We start from the raw sequence: 27188 nt of genomic DNA, 5'->3' as shown, positions 1-27188 counted from the left end.
CTTATACAAATATAAAAATGTTTGATAACAGAAGGTATGTACGACCTGACACTTTCCAAGTTCACCTTTAAAGTTCATGCTGCAGCAGATGGCTCGTGAGCCCAGTCACACTGCAGAAAGCTGATGATGGCATCCCACTGTGCATGTGTGTCACAATCTTTGTGGATTTATGCAAATGTGTAGCCGCTGCACTCTATTCTCAAGTATGACACATCAGCGAGTGGAAAAAACCGGAGCACGCAAACACACCTTTTTATTTCTGTTACTTCCCATCACAACCCAGCTTTTATTATTCCCGTTACTCTGGCGTCTTGGTGTTGCTGACGGAGACCGGCTGTGTGTGCACCTGGTCTCGACAGCCTGGACACAGACGGGAGGTGAGGGTGTAGAGGAGAGGACACGAGGAAAGAGAGGAATTGAAAGGGACAATAAAAAGGAGGAAGAAGGAATGGAGGGAGGAGCAGAAGGCTAAACAGGCAACCTTAAATGACTGGAACGTGATGAAATACTTTTGAAGGGGAAACAGGGAACAAGTCAATAAACATGCTTGCTTGTTTACAGGGTGTTGGTTTGTCTCAGGAGATATCAAATATAACCACTTTGTTCTATTTATGTTTTTTCTGGCTGCAAAATTACTGCCAAAGTCCATGTCTAAAAAAAAAAAAGAAATCTGTGAATTTAGACAATTAAAGGAAAATCCAACATCTGTACGTTTTTGCAAGGTATTGCAGGACAATGCTAAATAGTGTTGAGGCATTAACTCTCTGCCTTGAGTATTAAAAAAGAAAAAGGAGCGAGTTTATCAGTTCAACAACTTGTTCAACTTCAGAAAGACACTTGTAAGAGGTCAGTTTGCTGTGTGTGTGTGCGTGTGCACGTGTGTGTGTGTGTGTGTTTTGAATTTGGGTTTGCATGCATGTCAGATGTACCAAATCCAAAGCTCACTGGTCTAACCAGGTTTATGTTTAAACAAAAACAGTGTGCAAACAGCGCTAACACACACAAACACTGCATGCACGCACATCCAAGTGGACAGGATTCTTTAGTTGTGTGCCTCAAACTTACTTAAAAGGTGTTAAACCTAAACTCCCTGCAGTGTTTCGGAAACACCCTCTCTGCCTCCCTCTATGTGATTCACACATATAAACATTTTGCACTCTTAAATCCATGACGATTTTAGAGCCAAACTCACTGTTGATGGGCAGATGTTCGTATTAAAGCAGATGGTTGCAGATAAATCTTTCAAAGAAAGTTCCTCGTATTTTCTATGTTAATGCGTTTTATAGTGCAAACTCAATGAGTCTACCATGAGAGGTGACAAAAGAGTTTGACCCATAAATTCTCAAGGAGCAGAGAAAAGACCAGCACTAAATCTGTCAGAGGGATCTATTGTTTGCGACTTCAAGAGAGGCATGGATCATTTTGAGCATTCTGGTCAACATGATTGAATCTCTGCTTGTGCTGTGCAGGCACATGTGTGCATGTGAACACCAGAGTGTTCAGGCCTGAGATAATCTGTGAGTCTATGCGTGTTTATGTGTATTTGACCCATTAACTGATTTAATTGCTGGTTCCAGTGATCTGTAAGATTCCCAGGATGGGGTCATGGTGAACCGCAGAGAACAGAGGGTAGATTGAGAGGCATGGAGCTCGACCAGGGGCTGGTATCTAGGTCTGGGCAGGACAGAGGGCAGGAAACGTTCAGGGCCATGCTGGTTTCTGAGTGGAACTGGGGGAATGGACAGAGCCCTTTCAGAGAAGGCATTGAGACAGTGGGTTAGTTCAGAATCTGAGGCCGCTCTGTAACAGAGGCCAAGGGATAAACTGAGCGGGGTAGAGACGAAAGGACCAGATTGTTTTTCCGTGGAGCTGTATGGGGGCCTATCAATGGCACTGCACTGTGCTCAGAGAAGTGAGCTAAATTACAGACAGAACTCGAAATAAGTCTGTTACAGACGTTTGGACTTCAGTGCATTCCAAGTCTGTGTGTACATGATCACTGAACAAAAAGTCTGTGTGTGTGTACATCTGCATTCAGGTGAAGCTTACTGGATTATCTGGCATCGCAGTTAGAGGCTCAAAAGAAAAAGTGCACAATAAAACCTTAGTGTCTACCTACATATTTGAATCTTCGGAACTGGTTCAGGTATGTATTTTCATTGAAATTAGTCTGGATTTGTGCTATTTCACAATTATTATATGGCCCGGAATCAGTAAAAAAGAGAGGGACCAAAGGCCTTATTGTGAATCAACGGGTATCTGTACTTACTGTACTCACACACACTCATACACCCTTATTTATGTTTGGTCTCCTGCATGGGACTAATTCTGATTCGAAGAGTTACAGAAATATTTATCATCTTGGTTCATTTATGCACTTATTTCTTATCTCTCCAACTCCCATTTGCTCCAATGCTGCATATCACTAAGAGATTCAATAACATATTCATGTACCTTATTCTATGTCATATGCTGTAGCTGTCATATTTAACTTTACGTCAAATCCTAAACTACCAAGAGTGAATATGATAATATAAGAGTAATAATAAGGGAATATGTCATCTACGCATGTAATAGAGACAGGCATAGATAATAGATAACAGTTGTGACAGCTTATGTCTGACATTAGTGATGGGTACAAAGTGCATTACCAGATGACTGGAAATAGTAGGAGGTAAATCTTTAGAGACATCTGGGCTTTACGGCTCCACTTACTCTGACTATCTGCTAAACACAGCAACTTGAACTTCACAGTGCGAACAACTATTTATGTCACATGCTTGTAATCGGCCGTTTTAGAATTTTCGGTTTCAGAGTCATATTAATTTGGAGCAAAACACCACATGCAGTTTGATTGGATGGACACACACGCCCACCTCTAAATTGGAAGTTATTTTCAGGTATTGAACTAATTGTTGGCACACAAAGGCCTCAGTGGATCAAGGCTAGTCTATAAGGAGGGGCAGCACTGATATTAATGGGAGAGGTTACACAATCAGCTGATGCTAGGCAGCATATGGAGGTCAAGAAAGATGTAGAGCAGGCACTTCGTCAAAACTAGAAGAGCTGACAAATCTGCTGAGAAAAGGGACTGGGGAGGAGCAGTAAACCAAATACAGTACCAGTACCAATGAATACATCAGCACTGGAATTACTTTCATTAAATATACACCTAACCTTAGTGTTGATATTGAACCTCAATATTCCCAGTATACACTATTACACTTTGATTATGAGATGAACAGAAAAATCTTGCACATTTTGCCAGAAAGTAAATCTAGTAGACAACATCCTCTTTTTAAGTTGTATAAAGGCTGCAGCTTACACAGACGTCCTGGGCTGCTCTCAGGAAACAAACTAATGTTTATGCTTGGTTGATGCTTTGTTTTTCTCAATTGTTTCTGACCCTGGAGGGAAACAGACATATTGGAAAAACTGCTATTGTAGTAACTGCAAAACAAACAGGATTCGTGTCACACTAGGTTGATCTCATTTCTCATTTAAGGCCTTAGCGAGATCAGATTTATATCAAGATAAAAAGCCACGTACTTGTAAACTTGGGGAAACAGATATTTCTAAGGAATACATATGTTGATCATACTGTGGGTATAAAATTACATTAGTAGTCTTTTAGTTTTCTCTTACTGAATGTGCTAATGTATCTTACTTTGCTTTGTCCAAACGAAACTTTATTTTCATACAGCTTCATTTCTCAAACCAAAAACAGCATATAAAAAGCCAAAATGTAACAGTGTGCACATAATTACAGTCATTAGAGTTGTTGATGTAATGTTCTTTAAACGATTAATTATTCTTGAATAACTGGAAAGGCGAATGCAGCATTGGGGTAATTATCTGCTCTAGAATCACTTAAGTAGGTCCAAATGGATGCAACAGGCTCCTACATGCTGGCTTTGAGGTAGGTGTCTATTTCAGCTCTGACGATCGAGACGTGTCCAAACAGACTCAATGAGAGAGCTGCTGACAGAGTGGCTAGGTTTAACATACACGCATTCTACAAGCACACACTGTATATGCTTGAATACTCCCTCTACATGGAGAACAAGTGTCCTGAAAGCTGTCAACCCACAGGTGACACACCCCTAGATATTTTTAAAACTGTGAAGTGTGAGTGAATATGCAATAAGCAAGTAAGGAGCAGAGGTGTGTAATTTTCCGATCCCCTTAACATTTTATACACTTCCAAAAGCAGCCTGTGTTAATTGCATACTTGTACCACTGTGCAACCCAGAATAAAAGCTCTAAATGAGACAACTAAGTTTCTTGTTGTTTTTTCCGAGATGGTTCTCAAGATAAAGACACTTGGATTTAAAGATGGGTCAATGGAAGACTCAAAAAAAGCCAGACCTCTAATTATGTCTCAAATTAAAACTGGTAAAACTTGATCTCTACAAAGCTAATGAGACGTCAAGATGCTCACAAGTCTAACTACAGAAGGTCCCTGTCTGCATACCATTTACATACTTCCGTCTGACTCATACGCTAGATCTCAAGGCTCTGACGTGAGTAAATACGTTTCAACTTTTGCTCTGCCTCTCTGGTCAGTTGGGTGGAGTGACCTCAGCCCTCTGTACTGCCTGTCAGCCATCAGCTGTTTCTCTGAAGCTGACGCAGTGGAAATCTCACTAGGTAAACGGAGTACCACAAAGAGGTAACCCTGGTTTACAGGAATAAGATACATACAGAGGTACAGACACACACACAAGGCCATTACACAAAGAAGGAAACCATGGCACGATTAAGATTTGACACAAAACAGAGGGAAAGCGGGAAACTACATGGAAAATGGACTGGCGCCTGATAAAACAAGAGAAAGGTTTATTCTCCAGAGTAGCCTCCTCTGTTCTCTCTTTATCTCTCTCTCATCATTTAGTCAATAGGGCTTTGTTTCATTCTTCCCCACTGACCAGGGCAGTTCTCAGTTTTTCAGATGGAGGGAACATAGCTCAGCCCGTCTGGTTTTGTCTCATGCAACAGCTGAAATGGAGCTAAAATGAAGAACATGAAATGTCAAGTTTTGTAGCTATTGGTCTGGCTTTACGTAGCCATCGTAAAACAATATTAGGGTTGGTTGTTTTGCTTTGTAAGACATCTTAATACAAATTAGAGCAACAACAATGAAATATTTTCTTAGAAAATCAGGTCATGTAGTAGCCTGCGTTTTTTGTAAATTATGTGCTCGAACAATAGGGGAGGAATGCTCTACCCCTCTCATAAACTTCAGGTATAGCACAATGCAAGAGCACTTTAATGGTTGATGCAGCGTATACTTCTGCAAAAGAGCACCCTCTATTAACTGGGTCCATCTTCAATGTTTTCAACTGCTTTAAAATAATTGGATCGTAGATGCATCATGACAACTGAGCCCTGATCCAAGAAACATACCATTTCTCTGGATTACTGTGGAGGGCTCTCCACGGCTGACTACTTTCACGCACTGCAGTGAAATCACATACTGAAGGAGGTGATAATTAGTCACGGAGAATATTGACAGACTGTGATGTGAATCAATGTGCGTCATTCTGCTCATTTTCACACGTTTAGGTTGACAAAGATTAATAAACAGATTCCAACAAGTGCACTCTGCTCAAACACGTCTTTATCCTCTCTGCGTTACTCTGTGCCTCATTCAAGACCATCAAAGGTGGCCATCTGCATATGGAGCAATAAAGATAAAGAGAGAGATAACTAAAGATCCAATAGAGTATCATTTTTGTCCTTTCAACAATTACACAGACACCTCTTGGTATCCATTTGTTTTTCAGTTTCCTGGATGTTGTTCCACGTGGCCCTCTATCAGAGCACTTCTATGGAATCGGGCCAAAAACGTATTTAATCATTAACTCTTAATGAAAGTCTAAATCCAATAGAACCATTTGACCTATTTCCGCAAACACTGTACGTGCGGGCATGAGTTTGTGCCAACAGTTCATGGATACATACAGGAAAATGAGAGCATGTATAGTTTTTTGCATCGTGGGCAGGTTTAAGGTTCATAAAGGGAAAAGATAGAGAGAGAGACAGAGGATAAATAAGGTCAAAGAAAAGGTGATTAAATAGAAAGAGACAGAAGAGAGGGAAAAGGTGGCAAATGAGTTTGGAAGACTGTGAGAAAGTAAAAAGAATTTGTTTTGAATTCAGTTCTTCGGGAAATAGGTCAATGAATTAGTGCAGTGACAGCAAACAAACTAAGGATGTGACCTTGTGTCACCTGACCTGCTGCAGGTACAACAGATTTGAATGTGTTGGGTTTAGAAAGTCAACAAGCTCCTGCCATGGATGGACAAAGGTTTTAAACATCTCAGAAACGTTGACATGCAACACCACCCATTATAAATAAAAAGTCTTGCTTTCTAACAAGTTCTCTCCCTTTTAGGTCTTTAAGGTCAATGTCTTACATTGGGTTTTTAAAGGTGATAGTTTGACTGGTCCCATGTGAGTGCTAATGCTGGTATCTCAACATGACAGCACAAACATATTTCAGTGGCTTGGGGTTTGTGTAGAATGCAAGAGGTCAAAAATATGTTTAGGTCACGTCTGTTGAACCTCACCGTTGAGTGACAAATGTGTGTTTTTAGAAAATGCTGAATTTTTTGGGGGGGATCTCTTTTGAAAACAAATGCAATAGCCAAAGCTAAGCTGTCCATGCTAAGCACCTACTGCTAAAATAAACCCGGCTGCAAAGACAAACACAGAAGACAGATAGCAAACAATGGGATGAAAGAAAATCTAAATAGGGATATGATTTAAAAGATCTGGAAAGGGGAGTCTCTTTATGAATAAAGCTGAATATATATGAACAATTTAGAAACTGATATTCTAAGAATAATCTTGACAAATAAATAACTGCTTGTTGGGAGTCCAAGGTATGTAACCTCTGTGGGGTTATTATCAAGGCTACTGATGTCACTCGGTTCCTTATTATCTTCTTATTAACAAACCAAGTGACACCAGTGGCCTTGATAATGACCACACAGAGGTTACATACCTGGGTCTTCCTATGGTTCAGACAGAACAAACAAAGCATTATTATGGGTAAGAGGTGAAACATCTACTCAAAGTCCAGTTGCCCTGGATTCAACTTCTCTTGAATAAGCATGACCTGGTTGACTGAGGATCTTCACGTACGAGAAGTAAAACTACACAGAAGGGTTGTGCAGTGGTGCAAAGGGCAGCTGTAACAAAGGTAGAAATGAGAAAAATGTGAGATGCCAAAGCACACTCCAATGTTCTTTATCAGGCTGAGACAACTAAGCAAAGTGAATGTGCATGGAGAAAGTCCAAATTCAACAGCGAAACAGGTGGTTTCAGCTAATCCTGTGTGTGTCTGTGTGCGTCTGTGTGTGTGTGTGTGTGTGTGTGTGGTCCGCATAAGAGGTGTGCAATCTATTTGGATACGATCGTGCAGCTCTGTGTTCACGAGCAGTTGTTTGTACATCAGAAATATGAACATATACATGAAGTTTCTTCTGTTAAAGAAAGCAGATCCAGTCTTTGCTGAGTATGTGTTCACTGTCAAATTCAATAGAGCCAGAATAATAGAGCTCAACAGAGGCAAAGAAAGGTCTTATTTTGAAAGCTTAAGTCTACTTTTCTTTCTTTTGTTCAGACTTTCCCCACTTGGCATTCCAGTTATTTAATTTCACTCAACTGTAAACTAATAAGCTGGAACTCAACACAAAAACGAAGGACATGCACATCTCTCCTTGTGAGTTTATTCTGCTAGTACAAACTAACATTATATCTTAATCCTCATTTCTTCTCTAGCATTAACTCTATGCCTGCGACTAAGTCCAAGTATTGAAAAACACTACAGCATTTTTCAGGATTTCTCCTCTTTGTTGAAGCCATGTGGTTCTCATAAATCAGTCAGAATAAACCCCTTTAACAAAATGCACATCCACAAACAGCATGCAACAATTGACAACTATAAGAAGCAACAGTCTTTCACTGGAGCATTTCAAAAACTCAGCCCAAAAGGATTTTTACTACACCACAACGATGAGCTCATATCATGAGCATTTACTCATATTTACACTAAAATGTTGTTTGTTTCACAAAGATCCCACAGGGAGACATGAGACTTTTATTGCCATCTGTTATTGCCATAAATCAAAATGGATGTGGATTAAATCAAAAACCACTTGCATTAATGTCAAAATTACAGCATTCTGTGCAATTTATAGCTTCAGTCTTGCCTCTGTTATCTACCCATGCGTTCACGTGTGACCCAGATTACACTTTCATTATGACCAATATCAAGGATGGAACAAGGAAGCCTTTTCTGATCATGCTGCTTTACTGATCGCACTGATAACGGAGCAACTTTCATCTGAACACCTATCAGCATAATTACTGTCAAATATCAAAGTCTTCTGAGTAAATAGATAAATGTTTGAATCTTTATGAGCAACCATCACAGCCAGTATCTTCAAAGCGAAAGCGGCAAAACCATTTACAAAGGTGGCTCAAAGTTTTGTTCTCGTGATTAAGAGACTGTCAAATCTCTGGTTACCTTTATGAATGCGCACCTTTTTTTTTTTTTTTTTTTTACTGTGAGAACATTAACAGCTTCTCTATAGCCGATCTCAGAGGTTAACTCCAGAAAAATGTCCAGAAAATTGTGTCTGCAGTTTGCCGTACACATGTGAAAAACACAGCAGGAGATTGTACAGATCTGGCTTGTTCGCAATAACAGGAACATTTACCAAGCATTCAGGCGAGGACTGGCATCTGGGTAGAGCATGCAGGAGCCAGGACATTCGATTTCCCTTTTTGTTTACAGCACATACACACCAGCATTGGCCCTTATCACCGAAACTCTTGAATCAAGTTGTCTTTCCAAGTTGACATCTTCGTCTGTGTCCTATACTTGTATGGCACCTCCTTTTCACCCTGGAATATTTGTATTTTTCCACTTTTGCGTCGGTTAGAAAAGATCATCTCTATGCCCAATCACTCGCTCTTAATTTCCCTGACTTTTTCCTGCTTCATTGTCAAATTGGTTCCCTCGAACATTTAGGGGGCTGGACTGAGCCTCTGAAAATGTTCAGAGCTCACTCGGATCTCACCTTCAGCCCCTATGGACATTTTCAGAAAGATATCCGGACTCCGGTGCACATCTGAAAGCAGCTTATGATGTGGTGACTGTAGGAAACTGGTTAAGACTTGGCACACAGGAGCACAAGTGGTCGGGGGGAGATAGAAAGTATGAAGGAAAGAAGTCACCATCAACAGTGTGTGTATATAAAGTATGGCTTCAACAGCCTCTGGCTAATTGTAACAAAAAGAAAATGACTCGTCTGTCAGTCTACACACAAAACCATGCAGATTCTCTTTAACATCAAAGCTACTTGCGAGCATACACAGAGATACACAAAGAGACACGCACAGGCTGTGATGCCTTTCGGGACATCTCTTTCTCTCTGCTCTTCTGCTTTGTAGGTGAACAATACAGTAAAGTGATATGTTCAGATAGACGACTACCCCGGTCACTCCTAGAGGTCCAATACATGCACCAAACAACAGTTTTTGTAGATACAGTAGATTCCAACAGGGCAGTTGGGTTGGTGATAAAGACCACCTCAGCAAATTATACTCCGATGATCATGTTTTCTATGCCAAATACATTTTAGGGACTGCTGTGAGAAATTACCTAAAACTCTATCCATTTTTTTCAAGGCTCTAGGCTACTAGAAACCATGGCCACCCCAAAAACCCTTTTACTAATAAATTTAAAACAAGACAACTTTCTTATTTTTCTCCTACAGTGTAAGTGTTCAAAGGGTTATTTAATTAATTTTGCTTGGGAATGTGAAGCTCTGAATAGCATTTACAATTCAAAAACTCTCTAGTAACTATGGAATACTCAAACAGGCCGATCTGCAGGATGAGTCATTAAAAGACTGTTTGTCTGTCTGGGACTCCAGTTTATCTAGTTTCCATTTATACAGCACCCGAAATTGATATGTTGTTGTTTGAGGCGCTGCAAAGAAAAATCAAGTGCCAATATCATATCAGCTACTCATACATTTTTCTTTGATTATTTAAAAACACGTAACTATACTAAGAAGAGGATGCAGGTATTCATATTAAAAGCCGTATAAACCTATAAAACTGGCCCATTAATGGAGCAAATGAAAATATGGTCTCTAACTCTGGTCATTATAATAGCCTGGTACAACTGTCAGATAGACAGGTTACCTGCATTACAACTCATTACCCATGCTCCCCTGTCTGCTGCAGAGCTCAGCTGTGAAGTGAAACATGAGCCAACGAGCACAGGAACGATAAGGGTGTTATGTGATAGTGTTTACCTTGGACAAATTATGAAGAAAAGGATGGGGAGGGAAAGTGATGTAAGATGACGCAACGCTTTTCAGCTCAGTGAATCTGACTCCTCTACAGCAAACATTCATAATGTGTGTGTTACACAGAGAGAGGGAGAGGAGAGAGAGAATGATGACTCCCCACACTCTCCCATTTCTCACTCGCACTGCCCCCCTCTCTTTGTCTCTACAGTGAGTGAGGTGATGAATGTGTGTGTCTGTCTCAGTTCCTATTAATAGTATGGAGCAAGGCTGGAGGTGTCAAAGCTAGAGAGAGATGAAATCTCTCACTGTCGCTCTCATCCCTTCTCCCACAAACACACACACAGAGTTGAAGCAGACACTACTGGAGAGCCCAGATGTAGCAGAGGTGCTGTATAGGTGGGGGGTGGGGGACTAGAAAGTAGAGGAAAATAGGGGTAGAGGTCGAAGACAAAGCCAGCAGCAGAGCTTCAAACAGCACACTGACGGATTTACTACCCATACGATAAAGCAAACAACCCACAGAGCTTCTCAGCACAGTGGGGTGAAAGACTGGACTTGGAAGGTAGAGCTACACAGACAAACACACTGACACATAGGTGCCCAGACTCACACACTGTTAAACATTGAGTTAACTGGTTCAACTCTGTCAGCAGACTCTTGATTCCTTTAAGACATGAAGTATAGCTAGAGAAAGAAACTGTCAGTCTGGTTGCATGTTCCTACCTCGTGAGTTGGTAGCGAGGTCGGCCACTTTCTGGAAGGCGTCCAGGAAGACAGCCACGGCAACTGCTGTCGCTCTACGAGATAAGACGAAGAAAGGGATTCAGTTAAAAAAAATAACGAAGAAAATTATCAGACTTTACAGATATGAAATACAGAAGAATATCATATTTTATAATAAAGGCTGTCCACACAAAGGCAAAGATCCCAGTGTAATACTCTTAAAGGAAGCAGGACTAGATAGTCAAAGGATAATGAAATGCACACAAATGGTATCATAGGTCGCCTTTAGGGATTTGGGATGTAAAAATAAATTTCCTGAAGACTTGCTCCAACTTAAACCACTGTCCCAAAAATTAGCCTATTTGCAATTGGAGACTAAGGACTGAAATGTGTCCCAGAAAGTCCCCTATGACAGAGACACACGCACATACTAATGTGCAGGAAGAGATATAAATGGATTAAAATGAAGAAAATATCATATCTGGGTTTTCCTCTTTAAAAAACATCTTGCACATGTATGCACAAACAGTATGTGCATGTTTATTTGAAGATAAATTTAAGTATGATATGTGTATACTTCAACTGTGTGTGTGTGTGTGTGTGTGTGTGTGTGTGTGTGTGTGTGTGTGTGTGTGTGTGTGTGTGTGTGTGTGTGTGTGTGTGTGTGTGTGTGTGAGAAAACTTGAGCGTGCCCTGCTGTGTGAGGAATGTCTATGTGATTACTTCAAGTCTGCTGGAATCTGTGCGGCTCAGCAGAGCAGCTCTTGAGCTGAGTTTGCCACACTAACAGTTTACACGTCAATGTAATGATCGATGTGGGATGGAGCAGGGGCCTGTGGCACGTTTGCAACTCATACCTGCTTATCTACCATCTTGCACGGTTTGCCAAGAAAAATGGCAGTATTAAATACTGCATACACAAGAAACTGAGGAGAGGACAAAATCCAGTCCTCTCATAAAAAGAAATGGAAGCTTGGTGTAAGATTACTTTCTGTTTTCAGTCATCACAGACACCATTTCAGTGGTATCCCAACTGATTGCCTGTCTGGCCTCCTGACTGACCAGTTACTTTTTCTAGCTGGCGGCAGGCTGTCCCAGTGGAGGGAGCATAAGGTGTGGCGTCTACTTCAGATACAACACACCTCTTAGGATCACAGGTACGGAGATGAAAGACACTTGGTACGTGTGTGTGGGCATGTGTGTGATACCCGATCTCCTCGGCAGAGACAAGACTATCTATCAGTCATGAATGCGACACAAAGAAACACAACTGTCTGCACATTTTCCAAGTCATGCGGTGCCACAAAAGCTTGTTTGTTCTAACTCCAAGTACCTTAATGTGAAAACACCTGTTATCTTCCATAGGCCAAAAGAAAAGCTTCAAACCCCAAGCTGGGAATTTCCACTAACACTCAAGACAGATACCCTTCACAACTGGGCAAACCATGAGCTGAATATTGGAAGGGGGCGACTCAGGTTTGACTTGCAGATGGAGCCACAGCATTTTTAATGTAAAGTGTACAGTGTGTGTTTTACCTTGAGGGTAAAACAGTAACACAATGGTAATAGAGGCATTAAAGCATTGGCTTGGAGTGGGGTGATATTCTTGTGATATTCTCAAATGGCAAAGTAAACACATTTTACATGTCAAGGTCCGACATCAAAATAAAATAGAGAGCTCTTTTCAGTGTTTACAATGAATTATCCAGAATGTGGCATGGTCAGACATATGTGAATGTAGCAGTCGTGAACCTTTGCCTCCTGTTGTCTTCCAGTCTATGCAAGCGAGGGTGAAGTGGCTAGGCAAATCTATAGCGGTGCTTAGCATGAAGTTCACATTTGGTGCACTTTCACATATGTGTGAACATGCCTTGTGTGTAGCTGTCACTCTGAAGCTATTACGCAAGAGTATCCTTCGTGCACTTACATGTGCACCCTTGCTTCATCCACAGATTAAATTAATTCTGTGGGAAATGCTGCTTTTAATGCAGGACTTTTGTGTTTAAACTAAACTGAAGCTGAATTACAAAGTATTTTTTAAATCTCAACTGTCTCAAGAATCTTCTACATTAAAAGTGTTTTCCAAGTCTTAGCTTCAAGTCAATGATGCAACAATCATTTCCTTTATCCATTATCAAACTCAATGTAGTATTGGCTAGTAAATGGTGTTTTGTTGCAGAGCTGACCAGAAGATCCCTGGGTGTGTCCTGCGAGTGGAAAAAGAAACATACGCAAAGGCTCACACACAGATTCCTTTCTATTTCCAGCCCAGTGTGGGCACCAGAGGAACCTCCGGCTGATATCTGCCTCCACTAATTTATAACATGGACACGTTGGTCCACGGATCATACTTTACAAGTACTCGCACTCTCACAGCAAAGTCTTGTTCAGTCAAGTTTAACGCATTAATTCAAAACAGGTTTTTAGCGTGGAAGTGGTTTGAACCCAAGCCTGCTTTCAATATCAGAGGCACCAGTGCACTGAAGTACAGTGAGCAGTGGTTTACAACTACTAGTAATGATCCTCCGCTGTAATGTGTTCCATGCTTTTACGAGAGAAACACTAAAATATTAAACTGGAGTATTCATTCTCTACACTTTCAAGTACACTAAACAGACAGGGAATAGTCACAGTTTTACACTCCACAAAGAATTGTTTGAAGAAAGACAAATATTTTCTTGCTCAATTGACAGTGAAGTGTGGGAACTTCTCATGTTTTATTTTAAGATGTGACAGCGAGCCAGAAAGTCTTAGTATTCTGTTTGGAAAGGACATTGCTGCCAAAAGCTGCTACAAGTTTAACGGACAACACAGTACTTAAAAAATGACCGGACTTCAACCATCGGCCTTAAAACGCCCCGTCCTGGAATCAAGACAAACGACCAAGCCATAGACCCTTGTGTCGAAGAGCGGCGTGCTCGTTCTAACAATGACGCATTCTATTCTTACTTCAACAGAAACTAGAATGTAACTATAGTTTATGTGAATCATAGAAAGAGATTGTGTTTGACTGTGTTTGTTTCAGGTACAACATGCCAAGACTCATGACTCATGAGATAGTACTCAATCAACCAGTCTATCTATATGATTCGTGCGTCACTCTACTGTCTGAACACTATCAGCCTCCTTCCTGAGACCAAGTTACTTTTGTAACCATACAGTTACTCAGCTGAATTTCGTATATTTGGGGTGGTCTTTTCTCCACACACTGAGATCGAAACCAGGAGGAGGGAGGCCTGGAAGTGAGTCTTGCTCTGGCACAGCTGCATCAACCATGACCCACCAAACAGACCGAACACTGACAAGTTAAAAGAGGACTGTGATTATAAATCAGCCAGTCCATATTCCACCCTGCCCACTTTCTTCAAAGCTCTTCTGTGTGAATACATGTATAAGACTGTATACGACATGTGTGTGATGGCTGTTTAAAACCAGAAGACCATATTTGGACCAAAAGAAAAATGACAGAATTGCCCCAACACTGTAATTGGTTGATTTCCGAGTTGCTTTGTGAGAGGGGAGCAGAGGGGCTAAATTACAGAGTAGTCGGCCTCAGGACGTCATTACACAAACAGACATATGCTGCTTCCACTGCTGGCTAGTCACTTATCGAGGCCAGGGAGGGAAGGTGGGTGTGTTTGTGTTTTACTGTGTGTGTGTGTGTGCCCCTCTATGCAGTCAAGTCCCCAGCCAGATTACAGTGGTCGTTGGGTGGGGGGTTAGGCTGCAGTCAAAAGGGCTAGTTTGGCCACATTTGAGAGCAGCTTTAAAAGGAGACAAAAAGTCTTATTTGTAGGTCACCGTAAGCAAGCCCACACTTATTAAGGCTTCGGCACCAAGGGCATCGTTACAGCCAGCCATACGCCACAACCACTGCAGCCTGGAGCAGGGCGTGGGCCAAGTTTAATCATAGTGTAATGCTTAAACATTGGTTGTCTTTCTATGAATGGCACTCACCTCAATCTGTTAGGGAGGAATTGATCTTTTCTGGGACAATTGTTTTATTAGTTTGAATAACAGCATCAAGCTGCTTTCAGACATTTTTACTGAAATATTCCGAAGAGGCTGTATTTGAGAATGCAAATGTCCGAGACATCCAAACATTTCCCGGAACTTTTGTTGATGGGCCCCGAGTGAAATGTCCAAATGAGCCCATGTGAAATCAGAAGGAACATTTCCAGTGAGTGAGTAGGACATTTCAAACACGTAACAGACGACCAACGGGAAGACTACAAATATCTCAGGATGAAAAAGAGGAATCATACATGTATAAGACGGCAACATATTTGTCAAATTGAGTCTTAAGACTTAAGACAAAGTTTCCACTGCATTTAAATCATCAAGCAGCCGCAAACCTTCTATGACTGCATAAAACCATCTCACTGACAGTGTAGGTTCAACTCACCTTCTCACCAGCACAATAACCGGTACATTTGTTCTTTCATCATTGCCCTGGTGTCCAGACACACAGGCATCCTACTGATAAACAGCCAGTCATTAGCAACAAGGCCACATGCACTCCCCTGAGCTTTAGCATGGCAAGGTCACATATTTAACCCCAGAATGATGGGGACACTTGAATAACATATCACCATTAATCAGGCTTAATACTGAGAAAATGGAAGAGTGGGACACTGAGTGGCCCCTGGAAAGTATTGCTTAATCCCAGAGCCTTTATTCAACTGTCAGTCTTCGTCTGTCTGTGGACACGTGGACACTTAAATGGCTAGAGAGCTGCCATGCATTGTTAATCAAAGAATAATCAAGACCACAGGACATCCATATTTATTGTACTTATTGGACAATGAGCTATTATTTCAGCTGTCATAAGTTGTTTGTCACACGACACGTGGCCACTTAAAACCAACTAGCAAAGGTGGCTGGGACTGGCATCCATTGTAAGCACAAGACTTGGAATAACTCTGGCAGGAGGTGTGTAAATTTACAGCATTGGAAAGACAAATTAAATCAGGCTTAAAGAAGACTTAATGGGGGAGGAGGACAGATATCGAACTCTGGAGACTATTGTTAAGACATTGGGCTGTCAGTGTCAGTTAGTCTCGGGACACGTGGCCATTTAAAATTTCTCCGGAGATCAATTGACACTGACATGTTCCAGGAAAATTGGATTTTTCAGTGTATGAGGATGTTAACGTGGATGTTATGCAATCGCAGATATTTCCCCTCGCCAGGTTAATACTCTAAGTCAGTGGTTCTTAACCTGGGTTCGATCGAACCCCAGGGGTTCGGTGAGTCACTCTCAGGGGTTCAGCAGGGGTCAAAACACACACAGTATAGCCCGGTTCACACTAGCAATGTCTGGCCATTTTTGTCGGCCGTCAAAAAATTGGCTGCCCACAATTTGGTAACACACAATTTTTCTTCGCCGTGTCAGATTGCAAACATTTTGTTGCTTAGTAAAAATGTGTTACACAAAAGAAATTCAGGCTACTTGTATTATTCGTGACGTCACACTCCGCAGTGAAAAAGCTGGTTGCAGCTGATCACGCCCCATTGCTTATCTTTGATATCTGTGCTGCTTGGTGCGCTCAGTAGTCGACTTGTGGCTGTTGTGATTGTACGTCATTCAGCAGAGCCAGCTTCAACAGCAACTCTTCAGAACAACAACGCTCTCAATGTTTTGGTGTCACCAAATCGTACCACACCCCCTTATTGCCCTTGAGATACTCACACTGTTTGTTACAACGTATTTGTGCGAGCAATCCTTTTCAATAGTAGACATGAAAATTAAGAAAAGGAACAGACTTTGTTGCGAAAATGATATGAAAGTGGCACTTGCCAAGGTGAAGCCGCGCATTCCTGAACTTGTATCTGACAGGCAACAGCAAAAGTCACATTGATTTGCAGTAAATAGTCATTGAGATACCACACCCCCTTATTGCCCTTGAGATACTCACACTGTTTGTTACAACGTATTTGTGCGAGCAATCCTTTTCAATAGTAGACATGAAAATTAAGAAAAGGAACAGACTTTGTTGCGAAAATGATATGAAAGTGGCACTTGCCAAGGTGAAGCCGCGCATTCCTGAACTTGTATCTGACAGGCAACAGCAAAAGTCACATTGATTTGCAGTAAATAGTCATTGAGTTATGTTTTTGTTGGTTTTTATGGTTGGTTTTGTTCTTTGAACACATTGATTTTGTGTGCAACTGATGCATGGTTCATTTTGTGCACTAACAAATTATATACCTATGTTTTGAAGAAACCATATTTTATTTTTCCAATTACGAAGGGTTCGGTGAATGCACTGATGAAGCTTGCAGGGTTCAGTACCTTCAATAAGGTTAAGAACCACTGCTCTAAGTACTGTTTGACACCACAGTTTGTGTATCTGTTGTGATGTTTACATCAAAATTGTGTGAACATTTTCACAAATTAATCCACATTTCCATGCATTATTCTAACGCAGGGTAGCCTTATACTTGAGCTAGGTGCCATTCAACAATTGGAGAAGAACGTGGTGCTTTGTTATGAAATAAATATAAAAGCCCTAGCCTAAACCCAAACAAACCAAAACTAACAGGACAATATAGCATTGTTCCTCATCGCTCCCTGGAAGAGCTAAATAAATATGACTGTAATTATTAGTAGTTTGTGTTATCAATAAAAACCCAGAGAAATGGGTTGTACGTGCTTACAGACACACACTCACCTGAGCTGGGACTGCAGTTTGCCGGCCTTGCTGATAAAGTCCTCCCAAATAGGATAGCTGCTCTGTGGGGATAAACAAGTATGACACAATAATCAGGACAGATTTCAAAATTCTCACTGTTACACAACAGTTCAACAAACATGAGGCCATACTGATGCCTCACCTTACCTGCAGTGCTAAACAGAGCTAACCAAGCCAAACACTTCTCCACACATGTAACCCTATGTCACCTCCAAAAATATGTTCTTCCATATTGTATGTAGCCAGTGAACCTGAGGGAAGCTCAGAATTTACGATAGAGGAGGAGAATTAGTCCAGCAGGATTTTAACACTAATTCTGAATACAGAGTAAGATCATAAATTATTTCAGAACCGTTCCAAAAATCTGGTTTTCTACTTTGTTTAACTTATTTTATTAATATATTATCTATTAATGGGGGGGGGGGGGACATCAGCACCATGTCCTGCATGTGTTAGGTTGTAAAATGGGTCACAGGCCTCCACAACAAGGGCACTAACAGTATGGTATAATGAGCCTGGTTCCCAATGGGACTCTAAATTTACCAAATTCAGGTCCTGGGCTGAAAATAGTAGAGAAGAGCTTTTTTTAATGCACAAACCGACCTGAAGAACAAGTGGCCTAATGCACCGACATGAGGAGGCTAACACAGTAGTAAGACCACACACGATAAAGTGATTGTGAATAGTGAATATAGCATGAGCATGTTTGTCACTGATGTGCTACTACCGCCGAGGGCCTGAGGAATGTCATGTAATGCTGTCAAACATTACACCCAACAGCCATCTCTCTATGTACAGTCTCTCTTTGTGTCTCCATTACATCACTTTTATTCCCTTTGTAACCTCCACCAAGAAGGTTATGTTTTCATCTGCCATTTGTTGGTGTCTGACAGATTGCCACAAAACCTGGGGGAAGAATGCGGTATGGGTCAGGGAGGAACACATTCAATTTTGATGAGGCTCTAGATCAGGGGATGGGTCCAGGAATAAAATTGGACGACTTCTTTAACATTGAGATATAGCGCGTTTTATTTAAGCTTGTTGACATTTTCACTGATTTCTCAAGGAATAATATATAGATCTTGATGAAAGAAAAATCTGGCATATTTAGGGGAATGATATACAAGTGTGGCAAATTTGGTGCAGCTTGACAGAATGCCTTCTGCCTTCTCTCTCATCCTTGCCTCTGCTCGCCATCTGATTTGCTATCTATCTATCTGTCTGTGTGTGTGTGTGTGTGTGTATCTATCTGCTCTACGTGCTCTACGTGCTCCAGTGCAGATAACAAAAAACTCTAGCACCTTGGCCGATGATCTGCATTCCTCCCTCTTGCTCATAGATACAGTTCAAATCCTTTTCAGGGGAAACGTGAGTGTAAAACCCCATCTGACGTAAAGAGCCCGACCAAGATTTGAATGTCTTATGTAAAGACGAGGCAAATGACACGATGCATTTGCATGTGTTCCCTGCTGTCCTCTGTCAGCATAGTTACCTGACCCAGAAAGAGGGAGAGAGGCCCTGTGAGCCACCTGCAGTACGGTCAAGTGAGACACGGCTTAGAGAGAAGTGCTGACTGTCTGCGCAGTATTCATAACAAACCTTCTGACTCCAGCGAGACCTGATGGCTGGCCATTTGACCCTGCACATGTCAGAGCCTTCAGAGCCTGTTGGTGGTTTTCTACCCTGGCAGCTACATTCCCTGGATTCCTTTGGCAGCTGGGAGATCTACTAATTGTCTCATCAGCCAAGCTCCGTCAGAAAATAGTAAAATAGAAATGGTTGGTGCCCCACATGTTGTGACTGGTGATTTCCCTTATTAAGGCTTTATCGAGCAGCATCCTCTTCCTACTGGAGCAAGTGACGCATGTGTTTATGGGTAAAAATGGAGCATGGTGTAGTCAAATATGATAGAAGAGCAACTACAACAAAATAAAAACAACAATGTACCTATTCATTTATTGATGTGTCTGTTTATTTACCTGTCCTATCACTGGAAAGTGGTACTTTTTCGAGTAGAGCACATACTTGGAATATGCATGTAAAAAGCTTGTTGTTAAAAATAAAAAAATGAGAACAAATCCAAGGTTAATGTATATTAGGACCAGAAACGCTATAATAGCTGTTATTAGCAAGAAATAGGAGAAATTTGCCTAAATTTACTCAACTTAACTGCATTTTTTCAACTTTTAAACATAAATTAAAAAGGGCTAATATGGCACCTATCTACATTTAGAAGTTTAAGTTAGTTACGTAAGTGAAATGACTAGCTAAAGTTAAGTGACTGGTTAAAGTTACAGTTAGCCTAACTAACACGGTTCTTGTTGAGTTTTCTGCTGAGGTGAATCCAAACCTACACCAGGTTCACGTTAACCAGTCAACTCGCCCGGGTAGTTAGCCGTGGGTTGAGACCAGTGTAAAACAAAACCAGTAACGAGAGTAATAGTTAACCAGTCTTACTTTCATGTCTGCGATGACCGTCTGGAAGAGTCCTCCGAGCGCGCTGCACTCCTTGTCGATCACAGCCTCCATTTTCAGGAGCAGCTCCAGCGGTCCGTCCCGACTTGGTGAGCCGCCTTCAGGTCTCCACCTCCGGGAAAAACACCCAGAAAAACTCACCCCAGGAGGCAGAAAAAAAACAATGAACCAACCCGTAGAACCCCGTGTGGGGTGGTTCGTGTTGTCCGGACAATGGAGAACAACTTCTCTATCTCAAAGGAAACAGCAGCTCGGTTCTGCTCCGCTCGCTTCTTCCAGTCAACAGAGGTTTAAACCCCGCTCTCCGCTCCGCTCCGCCCGGGTCAGAGCCATGTCGGCACCGCGAGGAGGGGTCGGGCTCTTCCGCTGTTTGCTGCTGGAAACTCGAGTAGAAACGATCCCCGGTGCTCGGCTGGTTCGGTGGTTCCGGTGTTGACAGGTAAATACCGACAGTGTTAGTGCCGCCGACCCGCCCGCTGCACAGGCTTCGCACCGAAACACGCGTCAATCCGCAGGGACGGACATGATGAAGCACACTTCCGGTTAGGGTTTTACAACAAAATAAAAGCTCTGATTAAATACAATTTTTAGAAACACCCTGAAAAGCACAGGCCAGTTGGAATTTCACTGAAGTTAATAGCACGGTGTTACAAGTGTTATCAAAGCAATATACCATTAATAAATCAAGTCAAACATGGAAAACAATTCATACAAAAAATTTTTATATATATATATATATAACAGTAATATTTATGATGAAGGAAGGCTTCCTGTACTTCCGATGTGACAGTGTTCGACTTGAATCCCTGATGTTGCCAGATGCGGAGGGAAATCAAAGTGAAGATCGTGCACGAGTATCTCTGTGCTTTTCGTTTTGTTGCACTCAATAAGGGACCAAATGAAAATGTGGAATAGTCTAAAGAGAACTCTTCCAAAACTCACATTCTGTGAGTTCTACTGACTCATCAGTTTACAGGGTAAAAGCCCAATTTTATTATGTTATCATTACAAGAGTTTTTTTTGTTGCAGATGTTTTTTTATTTATGTATAAACATTAGATAAAAAGGGAAAACTGAACCAACCACGCTAAGCAGTTGTGGATCACGGGAGACATCTAGCGGTAGAAAGGAGAATTACAACATTTAAAAAAACTGCAGGGAGTTCGAATGGAAAATGTTAAGTGACCTGAAACCTGGACATACGAGGATCCACTCCGAAAGCACATAACAGCAATTCAACCAATGTGTTAGCAGAGCAGTCGACTGTATTCTGACAGCACTGAGGAAGTGAACATTTGTTCTTTAGATCATAGGGCCAGAAACAATTTGTGAGGCCACCGATTCCATGCCCTGTGACCACTAAAAATATAATCAGTTTATCCTTGAGTCCAATTGAACGATTGTACCAGATTTCAAGAAATTCTTGAGATATCATGTTCACAAGAATAGGACATGCAACGCTAATGCATAACGCCTCCAGCAACTGGCTGTCAACAGCGCAGAGTCATAATTATACAATATACTAATATGATCATATTTATATAAAGTTAACTATACTCAGAGAGATTTTCATGGACAAAATAAACCTGAACTACACCAAACTATAAAAGGAGGGAGGTGGAACCGAGATATTGAAAAGTTGCTACAAGCATTACAATTGTCGAGGTACATGAATTTAGAGCATATAGAGGGAAAGTTTGTTTACCAGGTCTTCTCTGTTAGGATGGTGTGGGACAGCTGACAGCGGGTCATGGTCAGTACTTGGCTGCGAAGTTTAGAAACCATGGTGGAGGAGGAGGGGTGTCCTCTGTAGCCCGGGAGCAGGGAAAAGAGCAGGTATGTCCCCGGCCCTATACATGGAACCATGATTAATTCACACGTTACACAATCTACAGGAGGACAACTGGGTTTTTTCTGACGTGAGTGACAGTAAAGTCTTTATAACCTGCTTTAGTCAGATTTTCCTTCTCATCATTCTCCTGCACAGGAAGAAGGAACATGTTGACCTCAGGTGACAGATAGTCCGCTCCCAGGTCAGGAAAGATGTTGCAGTCGAGCATGGACAATGTACCTTAAGACAAACCACATATTATATAATCTACATTGAGTAGATTGATTATTGATTCCTGTGGTAGCCTGTTAGTGTGTTCTGCCCTAAAAAATGTAAAGACCTAAAGATGTGTCTTAAGATTTCAGTGACTCACTGTGGGTCTTCTTTTGAGTATTGACTCACGTTGTGTACTTTATAATGGATTGATTTTATTTCATTTGACTTTATATTTGGCTTCAAATTACTGAATTACTCTGGACAGGTTTTATCTCGTTTTAAAAAATCAAAGACTCTCAAGCTGACAGATACTGTACATGTACAGCATCTGTCAGTGATTAAATAACTTTTAATTCTTTATCTATACATTTCTCTCATAGACAGACAGATCATTTTTTGCTTGTGGTACATTTCCTACCAACTACAAATTGAATATTTTATGTTCTTAATAAATTAGCTTTGAAATACTGGTGGGAGCATACAACATGTCCACCAGAGACATGGTGGTGATCGAGCTTTAGAGGGAATGTCAGACCTCCACCTCCTACATGTTAAAATATTTCTTTACATGTCTCAAATGTGTTTAGGTAGATTTTAATAATCTTAACATTCATCTCATGCTGCTTCTGTTGCACTTGAAATCGATTTCTTAAGAGAAATGGTTTAGCAACCCACATAGTTTGTAATGTCTTCATGTGTTAGCTCTTTCCCAGTGGTACCAGGTATTAGGATACTGTAATAAAATAACAAACAAGACCAGCATGGAACTGATGATTGATGTACACGCTAGGCCCGGCTGTGGGAAATACTACACATACCTACTCTCTCTGCTTGTAGTTCATGTGATACCAAGCATTTCTCTACTTGACTACTCCACCTTATCTTCAGTTATGATATTCCTTCATATCTATTTGAACTAGGTCTTAAACATTGTTCATTATGCTATTTGAAACTACTTTGCATTATGTGTTATGCTAAAGTTTGTAATTGGACTTGTTGAAACCATACACAGTCTATGGTTGAAACCTGAAGTAGCCCTGTGTCAGCGGACCTGGACCATCTGACAGGCGCTCAGTCGTGCAGTGACTCACCACATCCTCTAGATGTAGGTGTGGTCTGCTTTTTTTCCTGTCGTTCGTCACTCATGTCCAGGTCTTTCCCTTTCACACAGACAGCAGTACACTAAACATATACTGTTATACGTTCAATACATTTTTTTATCTCGCAAAGAGAGATCGTGATGACAGGATGGAACAAAAAGTATTTATTCAACAGCACATACAATTAACACAGCAATATAATTCTACACCACTATGCTGCACCAACGTTTTCTTGCAGTGGCCAACTTGTAATGTTGGTATAATAATATTAAATATATAAATCAATAATTTTACAGTTGTGGTGCATGTAAAACACTTCTGGGTTTTATGTTTGGCAACGTGGTTTGAACACTTCTTCCCAACAACATTTAAGTTTATCTGGGTTTGTATTTGTATATTGATGGTCAGGACAAAATATATATAAATATATATATATATATAATATTTTTTTTTTATAGATACATGACTTTTTTTTCTTCTTCAAAAACCTTTATTTCAGTAGCTCTACAATGTATTAAAAATTGCCCTTGTCAAAATTACAGATTCTTCTTCTAGAACTACTTTTTAAATTACTAATAACAATATAATTCTGATCAACAACCACTATGCTGCACCAACGTTTTCTTGCAGTGGTCAACTTGTAATGTTGGTATAATAATATTAAATATATAAATCAATAATTTCACAGTCGTGGGTTTTATGTTTGGCAACGTGGTTTGAACACTTCTTCCCAACAACATTTAAGTGTTTCAATTTATCTGGGTTTGTATTTGTATATTTACGGACAAGACAAAATGTATATATATTTATATACATTTTTTATAAATACATAAATATTATATACCGTAAAGTCTATGCTCTGAGCCCATAGATTTATATATAAAGGCTTTATATATCTTTATATATATCTATGTCTGAGCCCACCTTCCTCCGCACTCACACTAACCTGATGACAAACCCCTGACTTCTAGCCAATCAGAACACACCATCTCACCCAACGCACAGCCATTGGTGGCTTCAACTGACAACAGTGTCACGTGTCCAAACACTGACGTATTTACTGACAATCTGTAAAACTCAGTTATTCACGGAACTATATTCCTACTAAGCCATCAACACATAAGAACAATCAACATTGACAATAACTACCAGTCGATAATACAAGAAAACATAATTCTGAAGACGGTCATTAATTGATTGATATCAAACTGAACATTCGAATATTTTTAAATATCAACTTTCGAGGGTTGCCACGGAAACAGCATTCTCGGCATTCAGCCGTGACGTAGATCTCTGAGGACGTCAGGCAGTACCAGGCTAGTCTCCAGTTAGATTTCGTCCTGCGCTTGAAACCATCACTTGTGTCTGGATTATCTCTTCGTTGGACGACTCCGTTTATCGTTATATTTAATGTTTCTTGGACATTTTGAGTTCTCTGCTTGTTTTGTATTGTCATGTACAACATGGCTACGAAGATGGAAAAATCCGACAACCTAAAAGGCATCCACAAGCCCATCGAGGTATGTGTGAGCATAGTTTTCTGCTGAAGTTTGGACTGTATACATGTTTATATGTAGTTTCACCTGTAAATCCAATCCCATTTCACCCATTAGCCCTTCCCCTCCCATTTCTTAACAATAACGTTTGAGAAATAGCTACCATTAGCTTGATAGCCATTTTTTAAGAGGGTCTAGTTAGCGATTTTAACTAGCATGCTAACGCTAGCGATTTTAGCTAGCATGTTATGGCATTTTTTAAGGTTGTTGTGAAATTATATTTAATTAAGATATTACAAGTAATAACTGTCGAACACAAGGTGTGGGGGAAGGGGGTGACATGGGATATGAAACTGTAGAATGACTTTCTCTTATTTCATTACAGGAATTGTTTCAAACGCCCATTTATGAGGTTTCCCAGCAGTGCTGCTGGCACACCAACTCCTACAAGGTCGAGGTGAGTAAGACCCAGTGTAGTTTCCAGTCTGCATCAAAATGAAGTCACTAAAATAATCTGTGTCCTTTATTTATACATAAAAACTAAGATTTATATATAAAGACGTTTGACCTTTCTTCTGTTGTGTAGACTGCAGTTATGACTGAGCTGCTGAGACTTCAGGAGAACAATCAGCTCCCGTCATCAGTGTCTGGTGAAGACATGATGAAGCTGATCGCGGAGGAGACCAATGCATCGCTGAGAGTGCAGTAAGTTAGTGACACACACACACACACACACACACACACACACGCACACATACACACAGTCCAGTACTACACTTGACCTCAACTCTGCTCGTGTCATACCAGTGTGTGTGTGAGGAAGAGGAGCAGTAGAGATTAACCTTGTGTTTTCTTTCTGTGTGAAGGAACTGGCAGCGTCAGCTAGCGGAATACAAAGACCCTGAGTTCCTCCCACAGCTCAATCTGTACAATCTGGTGAGTACATTGTCCTGAGAAGACGTCACAGGAGTTTTGCCTTAATTGTTACATGACTCTTGATTTCTTCTGTAAATTCGTCCAATCTTCTCCTCATGTCCTCTTCCCATGTTTCAGGTCTGGGAGGTGAGCAACAGTTTGAAGAAGAGGGACATTGAGTTTGAGGCACGACAGTTCCTCAAGTCCCCAAAGACCATTCCTCCTCAGTTCAGGTGAGTTTTGTCATATTTCACACAAATTAATTTCCCTGTGTGTATGTGTGTAAGTGTGTGTATACATCGCTCCTCCAATACTTTTTAGTCATTTACTTTGCAGTAGTTGGTTTGTGTTTGTGCTGTTGTGAAGTGGTGTTAACACAAACTTTCAATGACTGTTACCTACAGAGATCCCAGGATCATCAGTTTGGCTCAGGAGTTCTTCAGCATCCTGAAGGAGCAGCAGAAGCAGCCCGTCACCTCCAAAAGCCTGGGCCCACTAGAGGTGGTGCTGGAGGTGGCGCCTAAGGTCCTTCAGGGCTTCTGGTTGCCTCCTGAAGACACCTGCCTGAACATGCCGTCCCAGCACCTCAGTGTTCTGGCTGTTAGCCTGACCAAAGCAGTTGAGGACAAGGTCTCCAAACTTCTGCCCTCACTGCTCCTTGAAGTCAGCTTCACTCGCTCCAACAGGGACAAACTGGTCAAGTCGATCCAGGACAGTGTTAGACGGATCTTCACTCCCCCCAGCCTGATGGAGAAGATCAGCTGCTTTGCAGTAGATCTGATGAATTCCATCACCACCATCGCATCAAATAACATCTGTGAGCTGTTTCAGCCACAGATTTCAACAAAGGAGCCAAACACTGTTGCTAAAGAGGTGAAGAAGGAGCCTCATCAGGAGTCAGCATTCACTCCTCCACCACCAGCTTCTCCTGTGACTCCTCCTGCTGAGCCTGCTGTGGTCCTGGGGGGTGAGGGTCTCTCTCAAGTACCCACCATCCCACCAGATACTGTGACTCCTGTCATAGACAACATGAAGACAACAAAGGAGAAATCCAACGCCCCCAAAGGCATCTACAAGCCCATCAAGGTATGTGTGAACACTTTTTTTTGCTGGAGTTGGACTGTAAACATTTAAAGATGTAGTTAAAACTCTGAATAAGAAACTTTAGAAGGACATTGTCTTATTTCATTTCAGGAATTGTTTCAAACGCCCATTTATGAGGTTTCCCAGCTGTGCTGCTGGCACACCAACTCCTACATTGTCGAGGTGAGTAAGACCCAGTGTAGTTTCCATTCTGATTCAAAATGAAGTCACTAAAATGATCTGTGTCCTTTATTAATACATTTAAACTAAGATTTATATATAAAGACGTTTCAACTTTCTTCTGTTGTGTAGACTGCAGTT

General features: G+C 41.1%; 1 protein-coding gene across 5 annotated transcripts in view; it reads right to left on the bottom strand.

The window, feature by feature from the left end:
- Positions 1–20714, bottom strand: part of LOC133014367 (protein MTSS 1-like) — a 51118-nt gene extending 30404 nt beyond the window's left edge. For all 5 annotated transcript variants that reach the window (XM_061081582.1, XM_061081584.1, XM_061081585.1 and 2 more), the window contains exons 1-3: positions 20210–20714; positions 17732–17793; positions 11058–11131 (exon numbers count right to left, since the gene is read on the bottom strand). In XM_061081582.1, the coding sequence (XP_060937565.1) occupies positions 11058–11131; positions 17732–17793; positions 20210–20281 (208 nt within the window). In that variant the 5' untranslated portion in view covers positions 20282–20714. The remainder of the gene's footprint in view (positions 1–11057; positions 11132–17731; positions 17794–20209) is intronic.
- Positions 20715–27188: the final 6474 nt, after the last annotated feature.

Source organism: Limanda limanda, chromosome 11 (assembly GCF_963576545.1).
Source record: "Limanda limanda chromosome 11, fLimLim1.1, whole genome shotgun sequence".
In the NCBI taxonomy this organism is placed as follows: domain Eukaryota; kingdom Metazoa; phylum Chordata; class Actinopteri; order Pleuronectiformes; family Pleuronectidae; genus Limanda; species Limanda limanda.
This window is presented reverse-complemented; position numbering and strand designations above follow the sequence as displayed.